The 25,335-nt window shown below is 44.2% G+C and overlaps 1 protein-coding gene across 9 annotated transcripts in view; it reads left to right on the top strand.

Moving 5' to 3' along the window:
* Nucleotides 1–25,335, top strand: part of dock9b (dedicator of cytokinesis 9b) — a 121,881-nt gene that overhangs the window by 38,671 nt on the left and 57,875 nt on the right. For 7 of the 9 annotated variants that reach the window (XM_048268658.1, XM_048268657.1, XM_048268652.1 and 4 more), the window contains exons 2-3: nt 15,814–15,930; nt 23,130–23,219. In XM_048268658.1, coding sequence (XP_048124615.1) covers nt 15,814–15,930; nt 23,130–23,219 — 207 coding nt within the window. Of the gene's footprint in view, nt 1–7,341; nt 7,395–15,813; nt 15,931–22,004; nt 22,326–23,129; nt 23,220–25,335 lie in introns of those variants that run through there. The other 2 variants (XM_048268655.1, XM_048268656.1) reach the window with 2 other exon arrangements.

The raw sequence follows: 25,335 nt of genomic DNA, 5'->3' as shown, positions 1-25,335 counted from the left end.
GTTTCCGCTTGTTAATGGGGATGTTCTGTACGAACGCTGCGTTATCAATCTAACCCAATTTGCTCTCCACAGACGCACCAGGGACCTTTGGCGGAAAGTTGGCCCAGCTGTGGAGCTGGGCAGAAAGGGTTAGAGTTGGGGTCTGGTGGGTGTTTGTGTTGAATCTTGGCCCCCACCTTGGCTCAGGGCCCCGGACCCCCCCCCACCTTCCCCCCTCCAAATATTACATCAGTGTGCTTTCTTACGCAATACTCTCAGGCCAGTGTTGTTGCTGCCTGGAGCTGGGGAAGGGGCCCTGTCTGTGTGTGTGTGTGTGTGTGTGTGTGTGTGTGTGTGTGTTTCATTGAGGGTGGGGGGCAAGTGCTATTAACTCTCCAGCTGCGTGACTTGTAGTAGATTGACCTTACATACACGTGCGTTCATGTCATTCACGCGTTTCCAGTAAATCCTCTCACTGTCCCCCTGAAAACATACACAATCACTCACACACACACTCTTTCTCATACATACACACAGCATTCTCACAGTTCAGTGTAGTGTCCAGGCACGCTGGTCATTTAAGTGACTGTCTTTGTTCTCAGAGTGATAGCTCGGGTTGGTATGTGTATGTGTGTGTGTGTGTGTATGTGTGTGTGTGTGTGTGTGTGTGTGTGTGTGTGTGTGTGTGTGTGTGTGTGAGAGAGATGGATGATCTCATCCGTTGCCATACAAACAGTCTTGTTCTAACTCATGATGGTAGAGGGATGACATGAGAGGGACCCCACTACACTGTAATACATGAACACATGGCCAAGGAAGAAAGACAGGCGAGTGACATAAAACCTCATTAGGAATCGAGAACTCTGATCATACACTAACACTGTAAACACTGATAGAAACAGTTAGAAAATACTCTACTCTGGGATTGCTCTTTGTGATCCCTGAGCTCTGAGAATAAGGGTTCAGTTCTTAGGAGCAAGTCTCTCAACGGGTGAATTCCTCTTCTATGTGAAACAGCCTCAGGCTCAGTCAGACCTATTGCTAACTGAGGATTTGACTCACCATGTGTTAAAATGTTGTTCTTATGTAAGGTTAAGAAAGTCGTCACCCATCCATTTTTGTAATGTGATAATAATCTATTTAATTAGCATTGTGTGTTTCTGGTTATGTAGGCATTTCCTTCTTTCGTTGGGTGAATTCTGTTTAATTAAGTTTACTGAGATGGGTATGAATCAGATTTTGTTGAGATTTTGATTGATTGTAGTGTGACTCATGACTGATGAAGTAATTATGACCGGCGTAATAAGATCATTCATTTTGGAAACACACACCCAATTCTGAATGCATTGAGCTTGACCATTGATGATTGATAACCTTGAGCATTGATGATTGAACCAAAGCCCGATGCTGCGGACTGACTCACCTGTACCCCCCCTGCGTATGCTCATGTGTATTCCCGGTGCTCTGTCTGTGGTTAGCATGGCTGCGGAGCCGTTCCGACCTCTCCGAGTGCGGGGAAGAAGCCAAACGTGTTAATAATTAAACACAGACTAATGAGGAGCCTGACGCCTCGTCCTCTCTGCGTCTCGCTGCTTCACACGACATACACACAAACACACACACACACACACACACTCACACACACTCACATCCTTGAATCCTAGCCTCGCTACCTCGTTAGAGGCGCTTTCATCTGAGGCCCTGCGCCGTCGTCAGAGTCTTTCCAATTACCCTCTCAGTGGTCTGGTCACCCACCAGCCGTAATGAGGAGCTGTCACTGCTGATGAGGTGTGTGTGTGTGTTTGTCAATGTTTGTGTGTGTGTGTGTGTGTGTGTGTGTGTGTGTGTGTGTGTGTGTGTGTTTCAATGCGTGTGTGTGTGGTGAATGTGGAGAGCCTATTTGTACTGCTAGGTCCATACGATTTCCAGTGAATACAAACATCATTCAAACACTGCTCAAGTAAATTAAATGTGTGTAATCGGTCGCGTATGTAACTCTTCTCGACTTATACTTTCTTAAATTTAACATTCCCACCATTTAAATGAGAAAACCATGTTAACACCTGTTACCTACGATGGGATACACCTAGGGAGAGGGGGGTGTAAGTTAGTGTGTAATTTAAGTCATAACTTAGTGTTACGCTGAAACTATTTCCGTGGTGCAACCCGATAAATTTTAGTAGCTCGTAAACTTCAACGTAGTGCCAGTTTACGTTAGAACTAAGCTAAGATGGAACTTACGTTCAACTGGTGCAACCGGCAGCTGATGCAGGAGGAGAGGCTGTGTAGTAGGGGTGTAAGAAAATATTGATAAACTCAAATATTGCAATATTTTATTCGGCAATACTGACGATTTTCAAAAACATAATATCGATATTTTTGTATTAATAGATGCGAGCACTTTATTTTGTTATTGACATAGGCAGATCTGTACTGTAGAGTGTACTGAAGCAAACTTTTTTACTTACATTTGATGCTTATGATGTGTCTTCTTTATAATATAAGACTTACAAAATCACAGATCCTTTCACACAGTATTGAAATATATTGCAATATATCAAATCGTAACCCATGTATCGTGATATGTATCGTATCGCCAGATTCTTGCCAATACACAGTCCTACTGTGTAGTGACAAGGCCAGTTATGGATGGATGGACAGAGGCATGATCTGTTGGGTGAATGAATGAGGCTTGCTGAAGGAGGGTGAATGGGTGAATGAATGAGGCTTGCTGAAGGAGGGTGAATGGGTGAATGAATGAGGCAGGCTGAAGGAGGGTGAATGGGTGAATGAATGAGGCAGGCTAGGTGTTGTCATGAATGAATGACTGAATGACTGAATGAATGAGATGTGCTGGAAAGGTGACCAGGTGAGTCATCACCTGGAGAGGACACAAGGACAGAGAAAGATGCATGAAGCGTGTCAAAGATTTGAAGGAGTCTGTGACCTCGTTCCATTTTCTATTTGCTGCTTCCATATCTGTGGTTGAGAGCAGACAGAGTGGGAGATGTGGGATTGATGCACTGAAGGGTGAGGGATCAGATGGAGGCGTGGTATGGTAATGTGGAATAGAATATTCTGGAACTGTCGAAGCATTCACTTCCACTTGTTCCTTTTATCTTTCATGTACAGCTCAAAGTCACACACACACACACACACACACACACACACACACACACACACACAGTGTGTCTGCCAACACTGCAGAGCGGAGAAGAACACTCTTTGAAGTTGTCTCCACCAAAATGTGCCCGTGTTCTTTTCTTTTCCAAGCTCCTGGCTGGTTTTCCAACTCTCGCTTCTCCCTTTTGTTCTGTCCATCTTGCCCTGTTCTCTGCCCCTGTCTCTCTGCAGGAGTGGGGGTGATAGTGAGTGAATATGTGCGTGTGCCTGTGTATGTTAGTGTGTTCTTTTGCATGCCCTCTCATTCCTCATCTTAGGAGAGCATGTTGGGAAGATGTATATGTGTGTGTGATAAAATGGTTGATAGTGATGGCACTTCTGTAATTCTTGATGATAAAGGATCACTGTGGTGGTGTTGTTGTCAAGCATCAAACTATGGGGTCATACTATGTTTCATCAAATGCTGGTTCATGTAGAAATGTGTAGGCTACATTCACAGATCTGTGTTTGGGGTCAGTCTGTTTTTTCTATATGGACATATGTAAAATTAAGTCCTTAATAAAGGACAGGCAAAGGTTAATGCTTATGCTGTGTGTTATACCTAATACCTACCTATACAGTCCTTAGCCTGTGCAATCCTCATATTCCACGTGTGTGTGTGTGTGTGTGTGTGTGTGTGTGTGTGTGTGTATGTGTGTTTGCTCCTGTGTGCGTGCGTGCATGTGTAAATGTGTGTATATGTGAGGCAACTCACACACAGGTGGTATCATTAAAGCACCAGCTGTGATCTTGGCAGCAACCACACACACACACACACACACACAGGCTCCACTACCTCTGCTAAGCAGGCAGAACCCAGGGGAGACACACACACCCACCCACACTTACACCCACCCACACACACACCCACACTCACACCCACCCATGCACACACACACACACATATGCACACACACACACACACACACACACACACACCACCCAGCTCGGAGGTATCCACAAGGGGGATCATGGCTCCTGGAGGGACCTCCTTTCTCTCTTTGGCAGATGGTTGAGAGACTGGTGGGGTCAGACTGAGTGCCCTGCCCTGTTACAAAGTCAGCAAAGGGCTGATTAGGTTGGATTTAACTCAGAGAACAGCTCTCTTCCGTCCCAAAGAGCTTGTGCTTGCAGTTAGTGTAATTGTGCTTTTGTGATTAGTATCCTTGCAGTCATTTATGTTACGGCTCAGGACTGCAAGACTAAGCAGTAGGTTTGACGACGGCAAGGAAATCAGCAGTGTGTTTGAGGCAAGGCTCGGCAGAGCTTTGTGGATTTGGATTTTGTCCAATGTGCATAAAGACATTCAATAGACAGACTATATCAACATGCATCTGACGTCTCTTGTATTTCAATGTGCATTCCATGCATCTTCAAAGAGAGCCAAAGTCAGAAGTTTTACAATTGAGCATCGCCCAAAGGCCAACTCACTACATCACAGATGATTTTTTCAGTTAGATCAACAAAATCATGAAGATGTACTGTACGTGCGTTTGACATGTCTGACACTGAATATGACTTTCATGAATCTGGAAGAAAGCAAGCAAGCCATTCCTAGTCTTACCATCTGTTACTGAGTTAGACATCCTTGTAACTTGTGATTATTTCATGTTACAAATACAGGTAATTTTACTGAATGCAATTTGAAGTTTTGGATATTATGGATGCTGTTTTTTTTGTAATTTTTGTAAGTTTTGTAGTTTACAGTATGTGCACTCTTGTTTCTGGATAGCTTCTTAATGATAGGCTCCCTTTGTATGTTGTAATTCTTTGCATCATAATTGGTATGATACCCAGAATGCCCTTGTTTGACACTAGATGCTTTTAAAACCCGACTGGGCGAAACATTGCTATCAATAAAAAGTAGAAAGAGATAGAGTGTGCGGTGACCAAGTTTTTTTATAGTTTTTTTTCCCTTGCCAGCACCTCGGAGGGTGCATTCTTTTCGTTATTTATACACTGAGTCAGACATTTACACAGTCTTGGCTTTATCTCTGCAGGTCTGCAGTGTCTGGTGAAAATATGAAATATCATCAAATACCATTCTGCTGTTGGAAACAACAAAGAGACAGAGTGGGGCAGGCGGACGGAACATTTGATTGTCTACTGACCTTTCAGGAAATCACTGTCAGGGGGGTGGGGTGCTGTTGACAAACAGCGGGGGATGTTCTAGATCCCTAAAGGCACGGAGGAGGGAGAGAGAGAGAGAGAGAGAGTGTGTGTGTGTGTGTGTGTATGTGTTTGTGTGTATACGAGTGTATGCGAACTGGCAGTGTATGTATGTGCCAGTGTGTTTATCTTCCACCTGGCATAAGCTTGCTGTGCGTAAAAGGACTAGATTTTGCCAAACTTCTAAGAGACTCATAAATCCAAGACACCCAGCAAAAAAAGATAAAAGAGAATTAAAAAGGGCATAACAACTCAAAATGTCAACTTCTGGAAGTTTCTCAAACAAATAAAAATAAAAAAAGCATCCTGCTTTGTGGATCCAGCTGTATCTTTGTCACAAGCACAGCGCACAAAATAAACTCTGCCTTCTGTCTTGCAATCAAAAGGAATTTCATGGCACACCACAGACAGCTTTTCTGTGGAAAGAACAAAAACGCACTGCAGTCACACAACCAGATGTGTTATGGGAAACAGTTTAGGTGCGTCTGTTCACACTCCTTTATAAGACTCAGTTGAGAGTGAACGGCCCCAAATGGCTTTCCCGGATCCTTCTCCCTAAATGCCTGGCAGTTTATTATTGCAGAACCTGTGTCCGTCATCATGGTGCTGCCTGCCTGAAAGAGGAATAGCTACAAATGAAATGTCAAAGGACACTTCTTCCATGAGGCAGTCATATAAGCTGGAATGCATTTTTGGTCCTCAGATAGTTCTTTGGTCTCGTATTTTATTTTAATTTGTTTTATTTTATGTTATGGAGGGCAGAGTGTAGTGAAGCAGTAAATGCCATTAGAACTAGCCAGCTCATATTAAGTGAATGGTTTGCCCTCTGGCCTCTATCAAAGTGTGTGTGTGTGTGTGTGTGTGTGTGTGTGTGTGTGTGTGTGTGTGTGTGTGTGTGCGTGCAGTAGCCCTAATGAGCTTGGCTAATGTGTCAACGCTGCATTGTTGTGGTAAGCTCAGCACGGGTGACTTCCTGCAAATTGGACTTACCAGCAAAACTGTTTTTTTCCTCCTCTTCTCCCTTCTTTTTTTATCTTGTCCTCCTACTCTTTTTTATGTTCCCTCATCTCTCATTCCCTAGTTTTCCTCCCTTTCCTCCTCGTTTCTCTGTTCTTTCTCTTATCCTGATCTGCTCTGTTCCCCCTCTCCTTCCCCCTCCTCTTCCCTATTCTCATATCCTTCCTTTCCCACTCCTGTCCCTGACTCTCTCTCTCTCTCTCTTCTCTCCTCTTTTCATCTGAGAGCAGCAGGTGGACTGTCTGAAGAAGTGGAGGAGTTGGGAGAGACAGTGAAGAGGCATGACATAAGACTTAAATTGGAAGAATCTGACATACACACACACACACACACACACACACACACCCACGCCTTCACAGTCACACACGCACACTCACACACACCTCCCCTCCAGCTCTGAACAGCTGTGTGTAGGAGGGGCCTGCTTATCCCACAGAGTGACAGTGTGTGTGAGTGTGCATGAGAAAAAGGGAGAAACAGAGAGAGAGAGAGAAAGAGAGAGGGAGAGAGAGAGAGGGAGAGAGAGGAGGGGCTGCAAGTCAGTGTTGCTATTGAAGCAGCTCCCTCCACAGTGAAACTTTTAGAGAGAGAAAGAGTGAGAGAAACAGAGGGAGTGAAGGAGAGAGAGAGAGGGAGAAGGAGGAAAAAGCAAGAAACGGAAAGAGGCAGAGAAGTTCCTCTAGGCATGTAGGCTCCTCCAGTACTCAACACCATAACTCAGGCTGCTTGCTGACTTCTCCCGCACCAAGGCACACACACCACAGGGGGGACTTCAACTCAGACGAGTCACTCAGGAGCACCAGCCAGTGTGGACCTGAAGGGGAACCAACCGAGTTGCTGCTCGCTTGCAGCTGGAGTGGAGTGGAGTGGAGTTGTGTGGAGAGAGAGAGGATCCTGACAGCAACAGCGGCTTTTTTTTTTGGGGGGGGGAGAGGAGAGAAACATGCATGGCAGGTCGGGGCAGCCCAGCCCATAAGGCTCCCGTCATCCGCAGACCCCTACCATGAGCGCCACCGCTGGGGGAGATGGAGGCAATGGAAGGGGAGGTTGCCGTGGCTCCGGCCGGGGTGAGTGAGTGAGCAACGAGCAGAGGGTGGGGGAGATTCTCTCTCTGTCTGTCAGATGCCCTGAGCTTGGCATCGAGTGTGCTGAAACACCCCACACTCCTTCTAGAATCCTCTCTCTGTCTGTCAGATGTCCTGAGGCTGGTTTTATAGATCTATAGCTCTTAAAGTGATGATACTCAGGACTTAAGCCTGTGTGTGTGTGTGTGTGTGTGTGTATGTGTGTGCGTGTGTGAGTGTGTGTGTGTGTGCGTATGTGTGTGTGTGTGTGTGTGTGTGTGTGTGTGTGTGTGTGTGTGTGTGTGTGTGTCTGTGTGTCTGTGTGTGTCTGTGTCTGTGTGTAAACAGAGCGTTGGAGTGTAGCAGGTGTGTGTTCATTCGTCATGTTTTGGTTATGGCAAGCCCAGCCACAGCAATCTTCCCTCATTCAGTGGTGGAGCAGCAGAGTGCTGTGATACTCATTTAAACTCTACAGAAAAGGTCATCGAAGAGTTCTGTAGGCACCATAACACATATTAACCTGCCTATGTGGCACTTATCCAATCTCACATCTAATCTCTAGATGTGGCAGGTGATAGATATTAGTCATGGTCTTTATATGTCACTAGAATCAGTTGGTTGTACATTATATCTGGCATATTAAACGGTAACACCTTACTTGGATAGTCCGCCCACAGAGACCGATCATCTGTTAAGGTTCAATTCAAGTACTGTATGTAAAATTGTTGTTGAACAATTACTGAACATCATCTCCACCAAATCCCCTAACCTAAACCTGATCCATAGGCTGCATTGTAGCTAACAGAGAATGAACAGGCAGTGTGTTGACAATCTGAGATAGTCTGTGGGCAGACTATCCAAGTGAAGTGTGACCATTACAATACTGTATTTTCACAGGCATACAGACGCAGTGGAGCTTTTTACAGTAAAGTTGTGTTAAAGGTAGGTTAAGTGATGCTGAGTGACGTCACTTTGGTTTATGCTTATGTTTATGTTTCTTAGCAGACGCCTTTGTCCAAATCAAACTACATTAGGCTATATTTGAACCAAAAACCAAACATACTGTAACACACCAGAGAGGTAGCTCACCCCTCACCTCAGTGCTGCTTTAGAGACTCCACAGTGTTTTGTTATTGTCTAAGAGGCAGACTGCCCTCACTTTGTTTTTTTCCCATTCACAAAGCCAGGGCTGTGTAAGAAGGCCAGGTTTTTTTTACAGTGTCCTCAGAGAATGGAGAGCTAGCGAATCGTGAGGAGATATTAGCTGAATCTTACCAAAACCGTTAGCATACGTGCTAGAAATCGCTTAGCATTGCTAACCTTACCTTTAAGTGCTAGCATTAGCGCTGGTGCATGGAGCAACTGCAAAACTCATTAGCATTGCTAGAGAGACATGCAAAGCAGGATCCCTCATCAGCCTCATCCCGAGCTGTTAAAGCTAAGTGGAAAAGCTCTTCTATCCTTTAATGATGCCACTTAAAACAGCTTTAATGTGGTTCCTCCTCCTTTCAGATCTGCACTTCAAAGCGTCGAGGATTAATGCGGGCTTTGGCAGGGGTCGTTGCGTTGTCATGATGCAGTTGATTAATAGAATACTAATGTATCCACAGGGGCGTCTAGGGTTGGGGAAGCACTTCCCAAACCCATGCCTTTGAATAGATTAAAAGATTGTTGTTAGAATTCATACACTCACACACACTCTCTTTCTCTTTCTCTCTCTCTCTCTCACACACATACACACACACACATGCATATACTCACTCTCACACATGTACGGATGACATGGGAAGAACGGTTCAATACATGTTTCACATAGTCTATGGACAGCTATGGATTCATGCATGATAATGGGGCACACACACACACACACACACAAGCACACGCACACGCACACACACACACACTGCCTTTTTATGAGGAAGCCAATTAGTCTCTTTGGCTCGCGCTGCACAGACACACCCACCCAAACGCATGTTTGTCCTCAGTCTCCTCAGCCCTGGTGCACATGATGTAAGCTGATGGTGAGAGTGATTGCACTCATACTGGGCTGATTAAGGACTGTTGATGTTGGCCCACGAACACCTCAGGCGCACGCACACCCACACACACACACACACACACACGCGCGCGCGCACGCACACACTTTCTCTCTCGCTCAAACACACAAACACACACACACAGTGGCGGTTGTCCAGAGGTGCTGCTGCAGGTCTCAATGGTTCACCTCCCCATCCCATGTTCACGTCTGTCTTATCTGACATCTGGGAATAACGCCAGGCAAGAACTTTTTGCCTTACAGACAAGAATACTTTTTTTATCTTTTACAGGCAAGTACTGACATTATCATTCTCAGAGTGTGTGTGTATGTGTGTGTGTGTGTGCATGCATGTGGAAGAAGGTTTATGTAATCCTCCGCAGAGCCCAGTTACAATCACCCCTCCCCCCCAAGAGTGACAGTGACAGTGGCAGTGGGGAGGGAAAGTGACCAGGAAGATGAAGGAGAGGCGGCGTAGTATGAACAGAATAAGCTGCCAGAGCTGAGCCTTCCAAGTGTGAAAACCACACACACGTCCAATCGTCACCTCGGAGGAATGTCAATAAGTTGAAACAGGGAACTGTAGGATTGACTCGTTGACTTGATGTGTGTGTGTGTGTGTGTGTGTGTGTGTGTGTGTGTGTGTGTGTGTGTGTGTGTGACTCTACTAAAGATAAGTTCTCTTCATCTGTTATTGAACTGCTAGCCTTCCAGAAGAACATTCCCCATGGAGATGTCCATGTTGACACTTGTTGACAGTGTGTGTGTGTGTGTGTGTGTGTGTGTGAGAGAGAGAGAGAGAGAGAGAGAGAGAGAGAGTGTATGTGTGTGTGTGTGTGTGTGTGTGTGTGTGTGAGTGAGTTATGTATTAACTCTGAACTAAAAAACAGGCCATCCAACACATTCTTACCCAAGGAGGCACTCAAAACCAGATGCAGGTTTAGACATGGTGTGTGTTCATGTGCCAGAACAAATGAATAGATATGCCACTCATTGAGGTGAAATGATCTGATTTGAAAGCAGGTAACATGCTCAGTCTGTTAATGTGTCCTTTTTAAACAATGTCGGAAATTAATATTAGAGTAAAAGTATGTTCTATAAATGTAATTATCTGGATAATAGTGGCAAGCATTTACATGTTTTAGTAGTTCATTTTCCTATATACAAGCATATATCTAAATACTTGACAGCACGAAAGCACATTTGCTTCATTTGCTACTGTGCAAGTCATACCATGCGTGTGCATACCCAGATGGTTTTGTAAATGTTGAGACGTTTAGCGTCAGCGTCTGACATGATGTCGCCTGACAGAAACCAGACTCCAAGCCAACTGCAGGCTGTGCTGTGTGGAACTTAGGAGAGCCGTGGTCTGGTTCCCATTAAGATGCACCTGCTATATGTGCCCTCTCACTTGCGCTGTATGAGTGTGTGTGTGTGTGTGTGTGTGTGTGTGTGTGTGCGTGTGTGTGTGTTTGTCTGTTTTAGTGTGTTTGTTGTAGTGTGTGTTTGTTTGTGTATGTAAGAGATTTGTCAGAGGAATGCGTATCCATCAGGCAGGAAGTACCATTCCCTCCCCCCCCACACACACACACACATACACACACACCACAAACACTGGCAATGTTCCCACTCTGAATGTGGGAATCATGGGCAGCCTCTACATATAATGGCTATTCCCTCGGAATGCTCGTCGGCTTGTGGTTTCGGCCAATGACAGAGTTGGATGGAGCGCTGCTACCCTGTCTTTGTGCACTTTGTGTACTCTGTGATGATGAAGATGATGATGATGATGATGTCATAAAAGACCTTCTCACGGACCCTCGGCCACTGGGTGCTCATTGGTCAGCTGCTGCGTATTGTGTCTCAGTAGGGAGCATGTGTTTTCTCAGAGCGTACAGTGCCTGGTACAGCTGTACACAATGCCTGTCCGGTTCTAACTCTCGCTCCCTGTCTCCTGGTCCTCATCGCTCATCTTCCGCTCGTAGTCATCTCGTTTCTGGGTTTCAACACTGATTCACAGATGGAAGGCAAGATGTACTGAAAAACAGAAAGAGGAGCACAGAGAAAGGTCAAAGTGTATGCATGTCCCTGTGTGTGTGTGTGTGTGTGTGTGTGTGTGTGTGTGTGTGTGTGTGTGTGTGTGTGTGTGTGAGAGATATATAAATAAGGAAGGAAAGAAAGAAAGAAATAAAGAAAGAAAGAAAAAAAGAGAAAGGGAGAGTGAGAGAGAATGAGGGAATTAGGAAGGTCACTCCCTGCTCATTTCTTCTTGTGAATGAGTGTTTGTTCCAGCTCATTCATGAGTTTGTCCAATGTGTGTGTGTGTGTGTGTGTTTCTGTGTGTGTGTGTGTGTGTTTCCCTGCTCAGGCTGTTCTGAGTGACTCACTCAGATCTGGTAATGGTCCACTGTATCTGTGGATGAGTGAGGGGCCTGTGTCTGGTGAACCACTCTTTCTACTGTCATAGGTGCTGGTGCATAAACATTGTGTTTAGCATTATGGGTGGGTTGGAAGTAAACTTTTTAAAATGTGAACTTTTACCAGCTGCACAGACAGGTAAATGGTCAAATTCACCAGCCGCTCAATAAATCATTATTTTGTGTCTGAAATTGACAAGCCACCAACATTGGACTGGTGCTAATTTCCATCCTTGATTACATATCATCACAGATACACAAGTACTGTAGTACATAAGACCGTGAGAGCATTCTTGTAAAAATACTCGGGCGGTGGTAACATAGTGACTAAAGAGCCGGACTAGTATGCAGTAGTCTGAAAAGTTGTGGTTTCAATTCTGGTTTCCACCGTGGTGTCCTTGAGCAAGGCACTTAACCCAGAGTTGCTCTGGGAGATTGGCCTTCATAATAGAATTGCCATGTGTAAGTCACTTTGCATGAAAGCACCTGCTAAATGGATAAATGTACATGTAGTGAGATGTGCATGCATCAGAGCTGAAGTGTCTGCAGTGGGCTGCCTCTTAAAGGTGCTCTAAGCGATGCTACACGTTTTTAAGGCTAAAACATTTTTTGTCACTTACAGCAAACATCACCTCACCATCCGCTAGCTGCCTGTGTCCTGAATACCCTGTAAAAAGAAAACGTGATCTCTGTGGACAGCCCAGGCTCCAAAAACGGCAACAAAAACAACCTGGGAAAACCTAGCCCATAAAAACATAACAAACTTCCAGCAAATCACAGACGAGATGCTCATTTAGGAAGGTTTCAATTGCACGGGAGGGAGGGGGAGGAAGTAGCGAGCTAGCTCTCTGTTTTGTTTGAATGTCAACAGGAGTGACGTTATCGGGAATCGCTTAGAGCACCTTTAAGTAGTCCTGTATATCTGTGTGCACTACAACAGTGAGGCAGTGATCTTCAGTGTTGCTATTGAATGCTTTCCCTGTGTCATCCAATCAGCAGGGTGTGTGAGACCAGTGTTACAACAAGAAACTCTATTCATCTTATCCTATGAGGGGTGTCCCATTGTTTCTGATCACTGTTCCTAGCCATGGATGGGCATTATTTATGATACATGTATTTTAAATACATATTTCAAATATAAATAGTATTTTGTTGTATTTGATTGGGTTGAAGAAAATGGCTTCATATTTTCTATCAAAATACTCTATAGGTGTGTATTTTTGTAGTTTAAAAAATATTGCCAAATATTTTTGGTAAAACCAATACTTTTGGTGTTGTGATGACATCATACAAGTGCAAAACAAGGAATGTACTGACCTCTGTACTGTATCTCTGACTGGTGCTGACTTGCCCACACTTGTGATCAGAATATTGAGATTCAGAAAGATGATCCAGTGCAAGATGAGTAATGTGTAGGTTGCTCATACACACAATACACCCACCCCCTCTCACACCAACCTCAAGTTTCTTTAGAATTTTAACCATCAGTTTCTTGAGAACTTTCTTGAATCAGCAGAATATATGTAAACCAAACCGTTATGTGGTTTCCTGCAACATTGCTCAACAAGTTGCTTCATTTATCATCCTTATCTATGCCCATTGGCGTCAATATAACCCCATTTAGCACTTACACAGTACCCAGTTACTGTAGATATTAACCAACTAAAAGGGTCATGATCCTACCTGATCAACAGGTTTACACAGTACAATGTTATTCTGTGCTTGCATTCACAGAGACTTCATTGATGTCAGAGACTTCATTCTCTGTATTATATGTCAGTGTACCATGAGTTTGAAGCCGTTATTTTAAGGTAATAGAACTGCATTGAGTTGCTTTAAGCCCATTCTGTGGCTCTCAGTTAGTTCGGTGGTTCGTTTGTACCACTTGACAAGTTCAGTTGTGACTTCTTGAGTAAATCTCTGATACAGTAGGCTATGAGATGTTACAGGCAGGTCAGCATAGTTGATCTGTTAACTGTTTGCAGATGTATGGCATGTCTTAGAGACAGAGAAAAGCTGTTGGTCTCAAACACTGCCCACTTTATCAGCAGAGTCTGTAGTGATGAAGGAATAGATGAAATAGACAGATATGGAAGGTTTAAAAAGTTATTTCATGCTCCCTTTAAAGAGTATTTTTGTGTATTTTCAAAATATACAGTATTTTATTTTGATACATGACGTGGTTACTGTATTTTGTAGTTTATTTTCATACACTTGAAATTAGGGTGTTTGATATATTTTATTTGAAAATACATTTTGATGTATTTTTGCCCATCTCTGTTCATAGTGGCTTGTTAATTCAGTAGCTCTGTGGAGTTAAGCTTTTTCATGCTATGTGCTCTCTTTCTTTCTCTCTCTCTTTTTCTTGCTCTCTCTCTATCTCACTCCCTCTCTCTCTCACTCCTGTTCTCTCGCTCTCTCTCACCCTGAGCCTGTAGGGTGAACCAATCTTTCCAATCTCCTCCCTCTTGTTTTTGTGTTTGCATGTCCAGTGTTGTTTGACTTGAATGGCCATTGATGTCCATTATTTCTTCATTACCAACACACTGAGTGGAACACACCCTCCATCCAGCCCCCTCTCTGCTCTCTGCGTTTCCCGCTTATGTACTGTATTGAATGGTTGAGTGGACATTACTGGCCATTAAGGCCCTCGGGCTGTGTTAATGCTGCGTTGTGTTAAAGGCTGTGTTGGCCATGTTGGCTCTGATGCAGTGTGGGAGCGCGAGCTGAGTTTTCCTCCACCTCACTTCAAATAAACTTATCGGAACTACGTGCAACTGGAACACACGGATCTTCAAACATTATTTTTTTTTTTGTTAGGAAAGGTACAATGTTTCAATGAACGATTATGTGAACGTCTGTGTGGTCCAGTGAACTCCTTTGGTCCTTGACACTCCTGAGAAGCACCAGATTGTTACCAGGAATGCAGAGTGGAGCTATTGATTATGTATTTGCACTATGTAACTGTTCTCACAGTCACAGCCATATAAGGCTTCACAGAGCAAAAAGTATACAGGACAAATGTGCATGCTTTTGAAAAGTCAGGACACAGTGATGAGGGCTGAAATTGTTCTAGAAAAGATGTAAAGTCCCCCCTCCCTCCCTCCTTCTCTCTCTCCCCTCTCTCTCTCTCTCACCCCCCCTTCTCTCTCTCTCTCTCTCTCTCTCATAGTGCTTGTTACAGTCCCCTGCTCCCCTGTGAGCCCCTAGCCTCGGTCATGAACTCAGCTCCTACAGTAGAGCTCTTTGGGTTTGCTTCCTTTGTGTTTGTGTGTGTGTGTGTGTGTGTGTGTGTGTGTGTGTGTGTGTGAGGAGAAAGAGCAAGAGAATGAGAGTGATTGAAAGAGAGAGTGAAAGTGAGAGTGATTGAAAGCAAGAGAGAGAGAGAGTTGTCATTAGTCGAGAAGCTAAGAGTGAATGAGTTACTCCATAACTGCTGTTTAGTTGAACTTTATGTCAATTTGTGGTGTATTTTCTCTGTGCTAAAAACAGAAGCATCTCGGGCCAGCTCCTGCTGGATTAGTGGTAATATAAGCACTCAGTGTTTATGGTGTGTAATACCAAGATCAAAAAGACAGATATGTTTCAGATATGTGGACTCACTAAACAAAGCCTGTGTTCAGATGGATTAGCACTTTGTTTGCTCCACACCGATGGACATTCATTCAAGACTTTAGAGAAAGCATAATCTTCTATCACTTGAACACACACTTTATATTTTGCAGTGTACTCTGTCTGTACTCTGTCTGTACTATGTGTGTGTGTGTGTTTGCATGTATGAGTGTGTGTGTGTGTGTGTGTGAGAGAGAGTGAAAGTACTGGCCCATTGGTCAAGTGGTTGATGGTATACGCATAGACAGTATGTGATGGCAGGGTGCACTTGATAATGAATAATCAATGTAGAGTTGTTTTCAAGAATCTAAGAAACTAACTGTCTATCTGTCTGTCTGTCTGTCTGTCTGTCTCTCAGGTGAAGCCAAAGATCATTGAGCCGTTGGACTATGAGAATGTGCTGCTTCAGAGGAAGACGCAGATCATCAGTGATGTCCTCCGAGACATGCTGCAGTTCCCGCTGGATGACTTCCAGGTCAGTCAGCACAGCAGACACCTCCACTCAGTCACCACCACCACCATCTCTTCTCCACTCAGTCACCACCACCACCACCTCTTCTCATTTAGTGCCAAGTCCAAGTCTCAGTTTATTCGTTTTTTTTCTTGGTCACTTTGGTACTTTTAAAAGTGGTTTTGAAAATTTCAGTTAGAATTTGAGAAATGCACTAAAGCGACAGAGAAAAACTGTATTTGTCCCAGATGGTGTATTAGTTCATTCATTGGTGTAAGAAACGTTTGTCTACTTTTTTCAACCCATGTTTTCATTTGTCCATCCACACTTCCATATAGTATCCTCAAACATTCACCTATCCACTGGTCCTTAACTGCCTTGTTATCCTTCAGTCAGCATGTAACCAGCAGTGTTTATAACTCCACAACCCTTTTCCTTACACAGGTACAATCAGGCTTTAACAGCACTTTACTATGTTGGCTGATCTCTCATATGTACAGTTTAACAACAACAACACATTACATTTATATAGTGCTTTTCTAGGTACCCAAAGTGCTTTACAGCAAACAGGGGAACCTCAGTACAAACACCACCACTGTGTATGTAGCACTTTGTAGCACCTCTTGCTCAGGTCAAACCCATCTCGTTCAGCATGCTCTGGGGGACCGCTTCCAGGGCTGGTCCACGTCTGAGGCCCAGATGTTACGTTTCGTAAGGCCTCCCGGTTGGTGCTGGCTTAAACAAACAGCACACTCCGTTAGAGGAGTCGGTGCTCTGCCGGCCGAGCCAAAGCCTACTCCGCTTTACGGCGTCCCTCAGCAGGTCTGCTTCCTGGGGATGGAGAGTTCTAAGGGTCTTGTTTTCGTACAACTCCTTTTCGTCTTTAATTTTCCCCAAAGGGGATTGTGTGTGTGTGTGTGAGTGTGTATGTGTGAAATAAGGGCATTTATAAGGATTTACTGTGCTGTTCACCATGTCTTACCTCTTCACAATGCCACATCTGTCAAATAATAGATTGATGGATAAGCAGTTAAACAATCAGAGAGAGAGAGACAGAAAGTGAGTGAGTGAGTGAGTGAGTGAGAGTGTGAAGATTGCATCTGTTTGCAATGACTTGCTTCCCTCTCTCCGCCAAATTATTAAAGTGAAGAAAATCTGCAGAATGTTAGGGGGAATTCATGTTGTTGACCTATCCCAGTGTGGCAGCTGTGGCCTACTGGTTAGCGCTTCGGACTTGTAACCGGAGGGTTGCCGGTTCGAGCCCCGACCAGTAGGCACGGCTGAAGTGCCCTTGAGCAAGGCACCTAACCCCTCACTGCTCCCCGAGCGCCGCTGTTGTTGCAGGCAGCTCACTGCGCCGGGAATAGTGTGTGCTTCACCTCACTGTGTGTTCACTGTGTGCTTTGTGTGTTTCACTAATTCACGGATTGGGATAAATGCAGAGACCAAATTTCCCTCACGGGATCAAAAGAGTATATATACCTAGTGTGGATTGGCAGCTGATGTTATATATGTAATATGATTTGGGCGTTGTCCTTTAGTTCCTGTGTTGTTCTCGCTACCATCTGGTCCCATAATATAGTCCAGACATTGACCCCCTGTTCTTTAGTGATGGCTGCATTGTGGTGACTCAGTGCCTGCATTGTTATTTGTTGGACATCTTGAAAAGTCTTTATCTGCAGGGGCTTGCTGGTTGCTCAACCAGAAACATGCACATAAACACGAAAAATGAGCCAAAACACTTTGACACACACACACACACACACACACACACACACACACACACACACACACACACACACACAGAGACTCCCACATATTCTAGGAAATTCCCCCTGAAAAACCTCTCCCTCACACACGTCTCCACCCAAATGTTCGTCCTCACATGTGCGTTCACTCATGTTCAGAGACCCCTTTCACTCAAATTGCATTACATTCTGCGCTAGCTCTCCTAGGCCAAATCCAGCTCATTCAGGAAAAGACTGACGTCAGATCAGGGCCCATTCTGCTGTCCCCTTGCAGATGACTCAAGACTCAAGTCACATGTACTGTATCTACATTTTACTATAAAATAACAGGAGGTGCACCAAAATTATAAAGGAAATTAAAGGAAATAAATAACTAACAAATCAAAGGAATTCCAGTACAGTAGAAAGAATAAAACTGTCATGTGTATGAGTAAAATAAATACAATAATGATAAATAAACCATAAGAAAATACCTAGATGATGCTTGATGCTTCTAGACCCTACTAGACAATGCTAGATGCTATTAGACACTGTTAGACACTGGACACTTTCTCTTCCTCTCCCCCAGCACATGAGTTCGGCTCGGGGTCTCTCTCTCTCTCTCTCTCTCTCTCTCTCGGCATGTCCTCCCTGAGGGTCTGTGACTCGGGCACTGGCCCTTGGTTGAGTAGGCCTGATTTCATGCATGAGTGAGGCGCTGGACTGCAGGCTACACTGTACCGCATCTCTGTGCCCTGGGGCCAACTGGGACGTGCGTTTGAAGACTTCCCAGCAGAGAGAAAAAGAGGAAAGAGATAATTTTGCAATAGATAGATAGTGTTCTTTAGTGTCTAAAATTTCCCTTGGGTTGAATAAAGTATCTATCTATCTATATATCTATCTATCTATCTACAGTATCTATCTATCTATCTGTCTATATTTAAGAGAGAAAGAGAGAGAGAGAGAGGGATAGTGGTGGCTAATGGGGGTCCTAATCTGGCTCACAGCTGAGCGGAGCTGTAGAGCTGCAGGCACTCTTCTGTGGGTGAGTGCACAGAGTTGCAGACAACAGGGAGAGAAGCAGAGAGTTTGACTGAGACACACACACGCACACGTCACTTACTGTACGCTTACACACTGTTTTACACTCTTCTGACTGAATTAGTCAACCACACATTTGCTTTGTCTATGCTTACCTCTAATATTGTGAAATGAAACTGCATAAGAGAAAGACTGAGAGGTAGAATAGAAATAATAGTTGGTGTGGACAGAAGTCTTTCCCCATATGTACACAACAATAGGCCCTTCTTTACCAGCGCTATAATTCCTCTCTCTCTCCAGCTGCCTCCAACAGCGTACTCTTCCCAAGTCCATAAACCTTAGACATTCCTTTTCCTGTCTTGGCTCGTGAGCCCATCGTCCACTTGTGCTGTTTGGAGAGGAAATCAGGCTGCTCCAGAGCTGGATCCATAAACTCCTAAAGGCGTACGGTGACGTACGACACAGACTGGGCTTCCACTGCATACTTAACACCAACGATTTTAGAGTGAACTTCCTCTGTCTAGTTTTATCTTGCACTAGAATCTTTGTTTCACACGAAGTAGAATGCATTAGATAACTAGTCTAGACGCACTTGGATTCAGTTGTACATCCATAAACCAGGAGAATATAACAAGGAGAGCACACTACCACACTGTGGAATACCACATGGAATACCACAGAGCCGTAGCTGAGGAGAGAGCTAGGGGGGTTGGAACAGCATTACAGAAAAGTAACTGCAGAAGCACTTGGACTCCATCAAGGAAGTCCAGCATCTCTCCAGAAAGGCATCACTTTTCTAGCGTGACCGTGCCGTTTTTCGCTTGTGGTTGTTATGCACCTTTCCCCTCTGATCCTGCCAGCGGCCATGTTCAAGCGAGTCGGCGCTCTGGCTGTGCTGCGGACCACGAGATGTGGAAGTCTGAGGTGGAGAGTTCACACAGAGGGCTCAGTTACCTCCTCAGTAGGTCAGCGAGCATGCTGAACGCTCCCCGAGTATGCAGGAGCGCCAAGTGGCGAGCTGACTGGGAGGTAGCGAGCCGTGTTAACGCTGTACGCTTGAGCGTCTCCGAATCCCAACGCTTGATCTTGTCAGTGGCTCTGGGGGGACTGGGATGGTCGGGAAAAAAGAACTGAGTTTGAGATGTGGGAAGAAAGTGCAGTGGACAGATTTATGTCTGAGTCTCAGGGTTGGTTTCTGAGCATCTTTAAAAGTTTGTAGCCTTTTTCCTGCTTTGATATGAGGGTGATCTTTGGCTTCTTAGCTACAATGTTGAGAGACTCGATACATGTTTAGTCTGCCCTGATAGCAATCGTTTAATGTATGCCATGTTGTGAGAATAAAAACTAGAGACTCCCAGTGCAGCCATGGCAGCCGTGGCCTACTGGTTAGCGCTTCGGACTTGTAACCGGAGGTTTGCCGTTTCGAACCCCGACCAGGAGGAAGCAGCACTTCCTTGAGCAAGGCACCAAACCCCTCACTGCTCCCCGAGCGCCGCTGTTGTAGCAGGCAGCTCACTGCGCCGGGATTAGTGTGTTCTTCACTTCACTGTGTGTTGAGTGTGTTTCACTAATTTACGGATTGGGATAAATGCAGAGACCAAATTTCCCTCACGGGATCAAAAGAGTATACTTTTTTTTATACTATACTATACAATGTCTGGTTTCTTTGTCTATTGGTGTGTAACATAGAAACATCACTTGGAGGGCCAAAAATAATTATATCAGTTTTACTTTCGTTCAGTTGAAGAAAATTTCTTGCCATCCAGCATTTGATGTCACTGAGACAGTTAAAAATATTCTCCAAAGAACAAATGCCATTGAATCGGCCTTGCTTAAAGTCCAAAACGAGATTCTCTTAGCAGTTGATTCTGGATCTTGCGCCCTCTTGGTGCTTCTTGATCTGAGTGCAGCATTTGACACCATTGACCATAACATCCTATTAAAACGCTTGGAGGATGAAGTTGGTCTCCAGGGTTCTGTTCTGCAATGGTTCTCTTCTTATCTAGTGATAGATCGTTTTCAGTTAGTTTAGGCAATTTCTCCTCTTCCTCTGCCCTTATAAAGTGTGGTGTTCCTCAGGGCTCCATTTTGGGCCCTCTTTTATTCTCTCTTTATATGCTACCCCTTGGCTCAATTTTTAAAAAGTATAACATTCAGTATCACTGCTATGCTGATGACACTCAGTTTTACCTGCCTGTTAACACTAATGGCATTTGTTCTTTGGAGAATATTTTTAACTGTCTCAGTGACATCAAATGCTGGATGGCAAGAAATTTTCTTCAACTGAACGAAAGTAAAACTGATATAATTATTTTTGGCCCTCCAAGTAATGTTTCTATCTTGAAAAATGCATTAGGACCTCTCTCTGCAAACTGCCACAGTGAAGTAAAGAATCTTGGGGTTTTCTTTGACTCCTCTTTACATTTTAATAAGCAAATAAATAGTGTGGTCAAAGGCAGCTTTTTCCAGTTAAGAACCATTGCAAAACTGAAGCCCTTTTTGTCCTTCTCCGATCTTGAAACTCTTATACATGCTTTCATAACATCTAGACTAGATTATTGTAATTCATTATATGCAGGCCTGACCCACTCCACTCTCACCAGACTTCAGCTAGTTCAAAATGCAGCAGCTAGATTATTAAGTGGCTCTAAGAAACGTGAGCATATAACTCCTGTGTTGGCTAAGCTGCACTGGTTACCTGTGGAGCACAGAGTTAAGTTTAAAATTTTACTTTTTGTCTTCAAAGCCCTCAGTGGTTTGGCACCTAGTTACATAGGTGACCTACTAATTCCTTACAGCACTCCAAGATCACTTAGGTCTTCATCTCAGAATCTTCTCTATATCCCCAAAACACGCGTTAAGACTAAGGGTGATAGAGCCTTCTCTGTTGTTGCCCCCCAACTCTGGAATAGTCCACCTGTACATATTAAGTCCTCTCCAACCATTGACTGCTTTAAGTCTAACTTAAAGACTTTCATTTTCTCCCAAGCTTTTAATCTACCTTTACCCCCCCCCCCCCCACGCACACACACTCTTTATTCTTTATTTTATTTTTGACCAATTTGTGTATTATTTCAATTATTTATTTATTTCCCCCCCATGTTATATTGTTGTTGTACCATTGTCATTGTTTTATGTTTGTTTGTAAGCACTGGTTCAACTCAGTTGTTTTTAAATGTGCTATAGAAATAAAGTTGACTTGACTTGACTTGACTTGACTTGTGTGTGTGTGTGTGTGTGTGTATAGACCCCTTCGCAACGGTGATGAAAACATAAACATTCGGGTGGGCGTGACGTCACTGGAGGCAGAAACAATCGTTTGGATAGTGAGGCGGCTAAAGTCAGACAGTAATCTAAAATCTTTGCTAAAATGTGTAACGATATAACACAATACGTACATACACTCAGTGTACGTGATCGGGAGGATTATTTGAAAAAACTAAGGCTACATTATCAGATGGGACCATCCTGACAGACCCAATACCGTCAGTGATTGGAAAGACAGGTTTGCCATCAGTTGAATGGCCGGACATTACTGTAGACACTCGGTTTTTCAATAAGGAGAAGCTGAGGGTGTATACATCATTGAATGCATATAACTATCTCCTAAATGGTCATATCCAAGACTTACAATAGGCCTACAATGACGTGGTGAGTTTTGTGTTTGCCGAACCGACATTTTACCGAGCCAGCGCCCGCCCATGTCACAAGGCAAAGATGTATTGCAAACGTGCTAATTACCAACAATTTCGTTTGAAAATTCTAAAACAACAACGTTTTTTAATACTTCAAAATAAAATTTGATAAATGAACCTCACATTTTTCAGTAGCCATAGGTGTCTAGATTTGAACAAAATCTAGTTTGTTTCTTACCGGGGCTTTTACTGCCTGAAATATCCAATTTTGTTTACCACGCTCGGAGTTAGTGCTGGGCCTTACACAGTAGTAGCCTAGTAGCTAGTAATAAAGGATTTGGTTTAGCTCTTCGAGTCACAGTCAAATTAAATTTTTGGTAGGCTACATAGCTTATTTAGATACACTTATGGTGTGGGCGCTAGCGTTTTTTTAGGAATCCGCAGTCTTGGTTTGTATAGAAATGAATAAGTGACATACATGTAAAGAGGTTGGAAATACAGGACGATTGGTAGGCTAATATGTGAGGTTCCGATACAAGGCTTGGGTTATCGTGAGTCAAACGAACAACTACGTTCTCACTGGAAACTGTAGCCTAGGCCTACTTATTTCAAATTTAACCGATGACTTTTTCGGTTCTGGCACCTGACAGCACAGCAAGATGAGACCATGATAACCTTTAGCCTCCCGAATATGACTGTTCGTTTAGCTTCCCAGCTGAGGTGATGGTTTGTTTTGCCTCCAGTGAACGTAATGACGTAGGCTCAGAAGGTACCTATAAAGATCTACTCATTGACACCCATTGTCTCCATTTGATTTCAGATGTCGATGCTGCGGCGGCAGGGTCGCACGCTCTACCCCACCGTACCTGAGAATGCCCGGAAGGAGGCCCAGAGTCTGTTTGTCAGAGAGGTGAGTGAGTGGGCCAGAGAACGCCACCATTTACAGATCTCTCATTCCAACTTGGGTCCCCGTGGGCACTTGGACCTTATGTGAATGCGTGTAGCAGAACCCGGTGCTGAGACCAGGCCTGTTTAAAGCTTCCTGAATGAGCAGGAATGAGCAACCCTTATTTCCTCTCTGTGTGTATGTCAGTACACTAAAGAACACATGCACTTCTATTCTAGTCCCTCTCCCACTCTCCTCTCCTCTCCAACCCCAGCCACTTAGACCCGTTACTCACCACTCTATCCACTGAGCTACAGCACGTGCTGTTCAGGCAGAGAGTTGTTCTCTCACCCTATGTGTTATGTGTAAACCCATCCCGTGTTTAGCCAGTTTAGGTCCTTTTTTACTCCCATTAGCTACATTCCGTCAGCCAACACCAGCATTCTTTACCCACTGGTGCTCCTGCCAAGCCCAGGCGCAGATCAGCTCTCCCTCCCCACACTGAGGGACTGGAGGCAGGGCGAGGAGAGCAGACAGGTCCTTATTGGAAGCAGGTCTTCGGTGGTGTTAAGAGTCGGCAGTGCTCCCCTGAAGCCAAAAGCCAGATGGGCTAAGGCAGATGAGAAGTTCCCACCTCACTGTGGTTACCATGCCACCCAAGATGCTTTGAGACCAAACAAACGCACACACGGAGGACTGAGTACACACACACACACACACACACACACACACACACACACACACACACGCATGCATGCACGTGTTAGCAAGCTCACCTCACACACCACATTTCCCTAAGGCACCACACCATGTACTAGGCTCTTTTTCTGTCATTTATGAGAGGGCCTCAAGTGGAATACACACACACATACATACACACACACACACACACACTTATACCTATGCACACACATTCTCTCACACATACCTGTACACACATATTTTCATATTCAAGCATATATTCATACACATACATGCACACATAAACACATGCACACAAACAGACACATACAGTACTGTACAAACACACAGAGACACACACACACACATATACTCTCTCTCACACACACACACATGCACACACACACACACACACACACACACACACGCACTGCACACAGTGTTTGAGCACAGAAGAAGTTCGTCTTGGGGTCAGTCTGGGCCTACAGTATGTCTCCACTGGGACTGCGTATTGGGCGTAGTCAGAAGATGGAGTAAAGTGATCCTTCCCCTCAGTCAAATGCAACATGACATCACCGGCAGCTGCAGACCAGCTGGACTTCAGCCAGGGAAGCCTTCTGAGTAAAAAAGAAAGAAAAAAAAAAGACACGTTTTGATTGGAACATCATTCAGGCACAGGGTTCCCCCAAGGCTGGCCGCTGAAATCTGGATTCACCCGGGTGGTAGCGAACCAGGCCTTGTTTTCCACTAGATGATTTAAGGTTCAGTTAAAAGTGCTCCACATGCTGTTCCAATAGCCTTGGGAGTCATTGACAGTTTGTGGTTTTTAATTTCTCTTGTTCAGCAGGGATGCTAAGCATCTCATGCAAATGGCTTCCAGAAAGAGGAAGAGCTCTATTTTTTTAATGGACACTCTTAGAAATTCTACTGACGTGGTTCTTACGTTTTCATACATTTTTCACACACTTTAAGCTTAATACATTAAAATGTATGTTTAGGAACATCTGGACTTAAGACAGAGTTAATCATTTATTGCGGGCTAAAGTAAGGCCAGCAGGTGAAAAGTGTGATTCCGCAAACTCTACATCAAAAAGTGTCAATTGTTCACTTCCACTGTGATAAAGGAAGGATAAAGGAAACAGACAGATGGAGAAGGAGAGAGAGGTAATAATAATAATAGTAATAATTATAATATATTATTATTATTATTATTATTATTATTATTATTATTATTATTATTATTAAAAGGAAAGAGAGGTAAGAGACCTCAAGGTGCTTGCACACACTGTCCTCACACATGTCAACAAACTCCAACAAACACCAACAGTTGGGGCAGTGTGCACCATCACTCTGTGCTTGTTGGTCTTTGTTGGATGCAGTTGTCCAAAAAGTCAGTCCGTCTGGCCAGTGTGGAGTGGGCAGTTGCTTTTCTGAACATTCTAAAGACTGCAACTAAACA

This window comes from Alosa alosa, chromosome 17 (genome assembly GCF_017589495.1).
Source record: "Alosa alosa isolate M-15738 ecotype Scorff River chromosome 17, AALO_Geno_1.1, whole genome shotgun sequence".
Classification (NCBI taxonomy): Eukaryota; Metazoa; Chordata; class Actinopteri; order Clupeiformes; family Clupeidae; genus Alosa; species Alosa alosa.
The sequence above is the reverse complement of the archived record's forward strand: the minus strand, read 5'-3'. Positions and strand labels throughout refer to the sequence as shown.